This window comes from Cystoisospora suis, assembly GCF_002600585.1.
Source record: "Cystoisospora suis strain Wien I chromosome Unknown contig_673, whole genome shotgun sequence".
In the NCBI taxonomy this organism is placed as follows: Eukaryota; Apicomplexa; class Conoidasida; order Eucoccidiorida; family Sarcocystidae; genus Cystoisospora; species Cystoisospora suis.
Window position 1 is genome coordinate 1 of NW_027153474.1, and position 8,967 is coordinate 8,967.

Below are 8,967 nucleotides of genomic sequence, written 5' to 3' on the forward strand. Positions count from 1 at the left end.
TCTTTCTCTCTTGCTCTCTGTTCATGTATATTCCCGCTTTCTGGTGTCTCTTCTTGTCCCTCTCTTCTTCTTCTTCTTTCCGTCTTTCGTGCGAACTGAAAGTGAGAAATCTGAATATCTATTTTACAGTAGAGGAAAAATACTCTTCGAAATCATGCCCTTCATACATGCACGAAGGAAGGACAAAGAAGTCGATATATCTATCTGTGTGTCCGAAGATGTCTACGAAGGTAAGTCTGTATATCCGTAGAGTTATATAGATTTATGTATGGGTGTACTCCACGCTCTTAAGCTGCGTCATGCGTCTGCTCTTCGGTGCTATTAGAGAGATGTGTTTTGACCATACTTAGCTCACATTCAGGAGAATCAAGTTCCTCCCTTCTTTTCTCTCCTTCTCTTAAACCCCTGAAGGAACACGTACATCAAAGAGAGAGGGAGAGCGACAGAATCCGTTCTTTCTCCCATGCAGAGAAACATAGCTTTCGACCGATGTCTTTCTTTCTTTCCTTTTTCTCCCTTCGTTCCTCTCTTGTTCATCTATCTTGCCTCGTCTTTGTCTTGTGTTTCCTCTTTCCCAACTTTCTCCCTTCTTTTTGCCTGCATGCATGCATGCAACTGGATAGCTTTCAGAAATTCAAGGATGGAGTAACGAATATCTTAGTATGTACGAATGTCGCGTCTCGAGGCCTGGAGATTGAAGACGTCCAGCATGTGATCATGTTTGACTTTCCTCAAACTCTTGCTGATTATCTACATCGCTGTGGAAGAACGGCAAGAGGAGGTGAAATGGGGCGTGTTACTCTACTCTTTGCCAAACGCAATTTACCGCTCATTCAACAAATTCAAAATGCGAGTCGGGCAGCTGTATGTCCACCTGAACTCAGGTAAACACACATATATATATATATATGTCTATACTTGGGCATATACATATATCTGTGTATGTGTGTACTTATGTAGATATGTATGTATCTGCGTGCCTGTATGAATGTATATAAAAATATATAGTTCTATGTATATACAGCAACAAAGAGAGAGACAGAGGAGCAGACGTCTTTCCTGTTGTTAGTTTGTCTTTCGTCTCAGAGAGTTTCTCTTCTTCTTGTGTCTCCGCAGCTTCGTAGCTTTTCGACCGGACGAGTTGCTTTTCTTCATCTCTTTTTTTCTTCTTTTTCTTAATGTTTTCCGCATAAAGAAGCACCTACCCTTGTTCTTTTCTTTCCATAGACTGTGCGCCATTCCTCTCATTTCCTCTATGCCGGGGAGTTTGTACAAAGGTTTCTCTTTTAACTCAGACTGTCACTCCCTCTGTCCACAAATATTCGCGTTGCTGCATAAAGACTATACATGAGAATGCATGGTTCTCCGTAGGGGATAGATAGCCTGTCGCCTTTTAGATACACAAACCGTACACCTGATAGAAAGATCAAGATACGAAATGCATGTAAGGTGGTATACTGGGTAGTAGTAGTAGTATGCGAGAAAATCTATACGCGCAGTTTATAGGTGAGGAAAAGGAAGTTCCAAGAGAGGTCAGGCCAGAGCAGCCGAGTGCATTCCGGAGACATTCTAAGGAAGAGATCGTCTTCTCTCCAAGCTTCAATCTTATTCCGAGTGTGCTTCACGAAACGTCACTCCTCTCTAGTATGCCTAGAGCACAAGCGGTTATCTCATACATGTTTCACGTCTATATTGAAAGAGAGAAACCCAGAGAGAGAGGAAAAAAGAGAGGCCGATATATGGAGAGAATTTCTTTTCTTTCTTTTGAAAAAGATGGAGTCCCTATACAGGAGTCGCCAAGTTTCGTTCCAGTCGACTTAAACAGTGTCGTCAAGTGTGTCTAAACTCTCTGGTTTTTCTTTCCATCTGAATTTTCTGGATGTCGTTTTCTTCTTTCTAAAGGCATGCTACTCCTCGCATACGGCGTATTCTACGGCTAGAGGAGAGATGGAGAGAATTGATTGATATGAGGTGAGTCGGGCAGGGGAAGATAAGACGGCTGTTTTCATTCTTCCTTTTGCTCCCCTATATGGGCTTCCTTCAAGGCTAGCTATCCAACAATAACTTGATGGAAGACAGAACGAACGTCTCTATTTCTGTCGACAGCAATGAGCTTTCGTGTCATAAGAACCTATATCGATGTATAGATAAGGGCGATCTAGATAAAATCTAGACACGATGTGGTGTACTTCGAGGCGTTAGACGTTTGTATGTGCGACAGGGGGGGTATATATATATGTATATACAAGACAACATCCTGTATACGCTAAAAGAATCAACATGCATACGTTACCGATCTTACGTCTTCCTGTCAGAAGATTATGTGGGAGGTATATATATACATATGTAGGTGAGGAGATAGATGCTGCACGTGCTGTCTGCTGTCTTGATTACAGGGCAGATCGAATATTTCTTTGTGTAAAGGCCTCCATAAAGGGGAAGTATCGAGTAAAAGAGGGCGTAGGAGAGAGACCAATTCTCTTTTTTTCTTCTCTGGATCCATTGATGTCGAGTCTAAGACGTCTCTTCCAACTATCCTCTCAACTGGAGGTTTCTTGATCATGGTTTGTCGAGATCTACACCTCAGTACATAGATGTTTCTTCTCCTATAAAGTTTAGGAGTCGTCTGTGACAAGTTCTCTTCTTTTTTCCTCTCTCGGATTAGATGGCTTGACAAGCAAAAATTCTGTCTTGTGCCCTCTTCTGACGTATGTTTCTCTGAGTTCTCTTCTCGTTCTTCTATTTCTCTCTTTGTCTCTCCTTCTCTTTCTTTTTCTTTCTTTCTTTCTCTTTCTCGCTCTCGTCCGTTCTTCTTCGTTCACTAGAAATCCGAAAAGGAAGATCGGAGGTCGAAGGAAACTCAGACTTCCCCCTCACAGAAATACAGCCGGTCCCAAGACGAAATGGGCGACGAAACAGTTGTATTTCCGGTAGGTTTGAGGCTTTATTATTTTCTGTCGCCTGCGACTTCATCTATGATTTCGTGCAGCGTGTCTTCAGGTAGCACTCGAATATCTCCTCATCGCTCAGTTATTTTGTCTCTGTCTAGCCTGTCGTGACGAGAGACTCTTTCTTTACAATTGTCTCTATCCGGTAGCAGAGTTTTCTGTCTTGTTTACCCCGTCGTAAAGCATGCTTAAGATGTCATTTTCCTAACGGACCTCAAGTATGGAGAACTGTCTTGTTAGGAAAGTCTTGTAGATTTCTTTCTTTCTTTTTCTAAGGTGAGGAGAAGAAAACGTTGAGCCGTTGTGGGTGTGTACAGTCTTCTACGGTACTTGAGATGCTTCCGATCTATCTCTTCGTCGTCAATACTCTAACAACTTTTTGACTATCTGTCCTGGCTTATCGTTTCTGAAGGAGACGACCGTAGAGTACTAAGTTCATCAATTTGTTCATCTTCACGACAACGAAAAATGGTTTATCCACGCCGACAAGAAAGTTGCGGGGAAGTGACTCGCAATGTTTTCGCCCCGAGTTGCGGGGAGAGGGGGGGTGGCGTGACACCTGGGAGTGGTCGACGACCATGCACTGGACCTGTTTCAGCTCCTTTCTGCCACGATGGGCGCTGGAGCCATCAGGGCTGGTGCCCGCGACGAGGGGATTTCGCTCGCTACGCCTGGGTGTTAGATTGTGTTAGTAGAGTACGCAGTGCACTGATAAGGCATCACCCCCTCCCCTGTAACATTCAGAATTACGAGACTGGTCCCTCTCCTCTTTTTTCGCTGCGCGTGTAGGCCGGGTGTTTCTCTCGAGTTGAGAGGTTTCAAGGGAGAACCGTTAACTGCATTAATTTCGGCAGGTGCAGTGAAAGAGGGTACCAGCCAAGAGCCATAGCCGCCAGTGTTCCGTGTCAGGCTCCGGGCACTAATCCAGATGCGATTCACCCTAGGTCATTCTTTTCTTCGATCATTCATTCATTCATTCCTGGCTTATACGATCTCTTTTTCTTGTCAGGTTGAAGGCATGGAATCATCTGAAGTTTCTCCGATCAAGAGGTATTCTACGGAAGAAAGAATTGTTACCTCGGTAAGGAGGCTCAAATAGACGGATGTCATGAAAAGATATGCGTCGTTAGGCCGGCCTTCAAGAGGAATACGGTGGTAGGGTGTCTCGTGGAGTTGATGAAGTATTCTCAATGCTGGTGAACTCCATGTCTGTATAATGTGTCTCTCTCTGTCGTTCATCACGTCTTCTTTCACTTGCTGACTGATCGATGCTACACAGACGGTGTTTAGAACGCGGGGATTATGGTTGGAAAGGTGGCGCGTAAAGAGTGTGTTGTGTTTTGTACAGGGGAGTGGGTGTAGTATAGACGAAAGATGTGTGTCCGTCAACGTGATAGAGTAGAGAGAACAGTCGACACTTCTTTTGCTTGGTATTTTTCTCTCTCCTGCCGGGCCTGCCTGCATGTGTCTAAACAGTGGCCCGGTTTTCCTCAAACAGATTGATAGTTGCGTGTCGGGGCCCTCCTCCGGAGTAGCAGTGCTACGGATTAACGTCGATACACGGACGGGCTGACAGCAGAGTTCGGTAGACTTGTCAACTTCCTTCAGTAAAAGTCCAACAGACGCAGTGGCAGCCGCAGATCCAGGGCGAACGTTTTCAAGTGCGGGCTGGAAGACTTTCCGATGAATCCTATTTGAAAATAAGAAAGGGGCCGGAGGCGAGGCGATACGCATGTGGTAGGTTGCACTGCATCAAAGCAGCTTGTGTGTTACCTGTCGCGCCTGCTACCCTCTACGGAAGAGACTCGCGGGAGCCAGCCGGCATCTTCTTGGCGGCATAATCTATTACTGTTGTTAATACTCGACTACATCGCATCATTCTGTACTGATGAACAGGCATCCAAGGCAGTCGGTGGAACGATCGGATGCACAACAAGCGATGAAAGTGATCAGAGGAGATGACGGCTTTCTTCAGATGTTGCCCGTTCGACGTTCTAGGGCTTATATGCTAAAGCAGGCACGGGAATCAGAGGTAAGGTCAATAAGCTGGCGCCCTGAGAAATGCTGTGTCTGCACAGTAACTTTCTCAGTTTTCCCTTTCGCTGTCCTCGACGCGGTGGATAGAGCACGTCCGAGAAAGTGAACTGTTAGCGGGACGTATGTATCGACGTGGAATGGTCAACCGCGGCAGCCGGGTGTCACTCGTAAGACACGGGAGAGCTCTTTCCTAAGGAAATCCGACAAAGGTGAGGGGTGGTGGTGGCGGGTACGGTGCACAAGTGTCCGAGCAGCACCATCAGCATGCCCAGACCAAAGATGTAGACGCAGACTTTGACGAAAAAGTGTTAGCAGATGAGATACGCCGTGGGAGCTATGAAACCGGAGTAAGGTTTCGATTGTCTACTTTTGTGGCGAGAAAGTTCACGTGGCCCACGAGTGTGGATGTACACTCACTTCTTTTTGCCGGCTGCCCTAAACTGCGTGCCCCTCAGGAGGGAGACTACGAGGATCCCTCGACAACAGTCCCGATCGAAGGGGCACTCACGTACGAGGCGGAGAGAGCGGCCAAACCCGCAAAGCATCACCGACGGACGTATTTTTAGTTAGCTGCGTTTGTGTGGTGAGGTGTGTGTGAACAAGTGGAAGACGTCCCGCGGGGCCGCGCCGACGGCAAGCTGCTTGCCTAATGCTTCGTGCCAGGAGTCTGTAGCTCTGGGAAAGCCCCCGCTGCGCGCAGTTGTCGGCTGCGTTCTTTTTCCCCGTTCGTATCAGTGCTTGTTGGCTGAAAGTAGAGGCCGTGTACTGTCCTTTTCTGTGGAAGCGTTTGCACGGGTGACTGTCGAACTCTCAGAAATCCAGCATCTCTTAACCCCGGCGATCATTCGCATGAGGAGCGCTCATTGCGGCTCCGTTGAAATTTGCTTATCCGCTGTCCTGCACCCACGTAAAGGCCCGAACTATTTAGGCAAGGGGTGTCCTCGCTGGCGTTGGGCAACCTTGCCTATGTCTCCCGATAGCCGAGACAGCAGGCCACTCGGACAACGCTTGGATTCTCGTCTCAGTATAGGGTTCGAAGAGTTGTCCGGCTTTTCATTACGTAGGGGCATTCGGCGCTACGGCAGTGAGCGCACTTCTATGCATTATAGAACTAACAATCGATTCGAAACTAGGTGGCAGCGGCAAGCGATCTTCCCGCACAATCTCTGTAGCCAGTCGTCTTCTTTCGAACTGCGGGCTGAAACTCAAGCCAGTCTGGATGAGCAAACAGGTGTCGTCCTCGCTACTGATATTGCCCCTCACGGGCGATCCCCATGCATCAGTCCCCAAGTACAACTAAGCTGCACTTCGACCTCTGCGGAGTGCACCCAGAGACCCGACAGTCCAGCACATTTGCACTAGATTGAAAGAGTCAGGGGAGGCACCTGGCTAACCGAAATGGTGGGGTGACAAGGTGGCCCCCAAGAAGCGAAACCAACAGCGAGGAATACATCGCCGCAAAGAATTCATACGTCCATCTTGAAAGCGGGGCCCGTTGCGGTGTTCGGCGGTCTCGGGCTACGCGTGAAGCTACGAAAAGCTCATGCAGCTGCCTTCTATGCGCGAGTATCTTTCGATCAAAAAGACACCTGCTGCGAAGAATATGACGCTGGCCCACGGATAACAGACTCACCGTCGCCACTCACCCGGTCGGCCAGTGTTTTAGCGGACCCCGCCGACAAGTCGCGCAGCCGCTAAAACCTTCGTCTGGTCTCAGACCCCCCCTCTGTTTCGTAGCACGGCCCGACTGGAGTGTCGTGTGTCTCAGAAGTTATTAACATCCAGATATTCTCCTTCTCTGAAACGCAATGGACAGGCGAAAACGGGACCTTCTGTGCTCAGCTAGCTCTCTCCGAGGCATTTCTCAGTGCGACGTTCAGTTGTCGACCAGGTGGGAAAGTGGTTCTCACTTCTTTGCGGCCCAGAAAAATTCGTCGGCTTCGCGTGACACAAGTATTTCCGGGGGGACGCAGTGGCAGATATCAATCGGCTTGACCCCCGTGGAGACTTGTAGCCTACCTTGCTGTTTCATGTCAACGTCTGACGTAGTCCTCCCGAAGGACTCCGCTATCAAATTTTGTGTCTTGTTAGGCGTCAGGTAAGATTTGCAATGGACCTGTGCACCGAAACCAAAGGAGGCTGCGAGAGATCTCTGCGCTGTTCGCCCTCCCCGTGCTCCTCTACGTCTGTTCTGTTCCCCTCGCCCTAAAGGTTTCCTGCTGAGGCGAAATCTACGGGACTTTTCTCCTGAGGTCCTCCATTCTCTTACAGACCTGCTGTTACAGCTGAGAACTCAAAGTCATGAATCGACGGCAAATCGGCCTCGCCCTGGCTCTGAGCAGCCATCAGTCGCAACCACGTCGCTGAAGCTTACATCGGCGGCTGGAAACGCTGCCGGGGTGGCAAGGACTGCTGACCTGGTAAACTGTTGTTGCGAGGCTCTCAGATACCAACAGCCAACTCACTGGCTTGTTGGCTGCTGCCTTTGTGGCCTTGTTTCCAATGAATCCTAGGAGCGCTCCATATGACCCCTTACCTCGAACTCGACTCCAAAATCATTGGAGTAGCTGGCTGTCTTGGATGAGGCGAGCATGTGGTCCGTCTGGACGTGTTTGATGACGACAGAAGCATTTGCGGGAATCGGACTGCCCTCCGTCTCGAAGCGAATTCGCGGGTCCACGTGAATTATCTGTGACACGAGGTAATACATGGTGACCCCCTACCATGGTTTGTAGGTCGGCTGTGAATTTGGATTAATCCTGACATTGTGGAACGGGCTTAAGTCGAGGAGTGCTTTTGGCGGAAGGCTGGTGTTCTATGGGTAGCACAAGGTGGGAAAAGGTGTATCTTCCCGTGTTGGTGGTGAGGCAGCTCGGACAGAATGTGAGAGGGCCGGTATGGCATCTTATTTCTTCGGAGATCTGCAGGGCCGATGGGGTCGGGGACGGCGAGAGGCTTCTCAGTAGTGGGCAACACCGTGCGCTCGCTAGCTAGGCCTGCCCCCGCGTGGCAGCTTACTCGGACCCCTCCGTGGTAGGCAGCCGAGGTGCTACTCCGCTCACCTTCCAAAGAGTTGTACCCGACGTCGTGGGAACGAAGAGAACTTGCTGGCAACGGGAGAACTTCGCACAAGCAAATGGGGAGAGTATCTCACTGTGCAAGTAGCGCTGCAGCAAACAGATCCGGACACGTCTGACGCGTACGCATGTGGTTGTAAGTGCTGGCCGTGCTGCATTTGATGTGAGGCCGCTGGTCGCTACCTCATCAGCGACCAAGAAGTGCAAACAGGAGTAATGCCTACTTATGACTTCGGGCGCTGCGCTGAGTGCCGGGCTCGGGGGCGAAATGGCGGAGGAGCCTCCCGTGCTGCGAATTCCTGGCGCCAGCGGCTTGAGTTGCCCACTCTGACTTCTGTTGGGAGGCGAGTCGTGCCGCCTTCCCGTGGCGTTGAGGGCGACTGGCGCCGCCTTCGCGCCGCGCTGGGGGGCCTTCAGTTCTACGGCCAACATCACTGTGGAGCTGCTGGGACAGCCGAAGGGTCCATCGCCTTAGCCATACTACGAAGAACTAATAAGCTGACCTCATGGCTTCCATTCTCGAGAGCGCACGTCTTCGACAACTGCGGATTCATTTTGAACCGAAGGATTTGGCCATAGTGAACTTTTGTCTCTGGTCCGTAGCCGTCGTCGTCATTTGCCCTGTTTCACACAGCGCCGGCAGGATGCACCGCTGGGACTGCGGGGTCAAAGACGTGCAGTTTACAATAACCCCCTCTACCGTGTAGCACCGAGCTATTTTTGTCTCCCGCACCTGCACAATTCGAAGACGTTTCTGAGACAGCAGTCGTAACAAGGGCCGGTGGAGCACGCGAAGGAGACTCCGGCAGCTTTTTCCACCCGATCGCTGATATCTGTACACAAGAAGGCTCCTGTTCTCTCATTTACGATCATTACTCGATGCCCGAAGTGGAGGCAACCGTCTG

At 49.6% G+C, this 8,967-nt stretch overlaps 2 protein-coding genes across 2 annotated transcripts; one reads left to right on the forward strand and one right to left on the reverse strand.

Moving 5' to 3' along the window:
* Positions 1-127: 127 nt before the first annotated feature.
* CSUI_001685 (dead deah box helicase domain-containing protein) lies at positions 128-5,822 on the forward strand. Its single transcript, XM_068061890.1, has 7 exons — positions 128-230; positions 624-884; positions 1,903-1,971; positions 2,826-2,930; positions 3,958-4,029; positions 4,845-4,980; positions 5,441-5,822. Exons 2-7 carry the CDS (start codon positions 718-720, stop codon positions 5,549-5,551), a joined length of 660 nt encoding a protein of 219 aa, XP_067926131.1. The 5' UTR covers positions 128-230; positions 624-717; the 3' UTR covers positions 5,552-5,822.
* A 580-nt stretch (positions 5,823-6,402) lies between these two features.
* CSUI_001686 (ef hand family protein) lies at positions 6,403-8,616 on the reverse strand (the record flags this gene model as incomplete). The annotated part of the gene is made up of 5 exons (XM_068061891.1): positions 6,403-6,783; positions 7,006-7,101; positions 7,522-7,674; positions 8,048-8,152; positions 8,566-8,616. 5 exons carry the CDS (start codon positions 8,614-8,616, stop codon positions 6,760-6,762), a joined length of 429 nt encoding a protein of 142 aa, XP_067926132.1. The 3' UTR covers positions 6,403-6,759.
* Between the last annotated feature and the right edge of the window lie 351 nt (positions 8,617-8,967).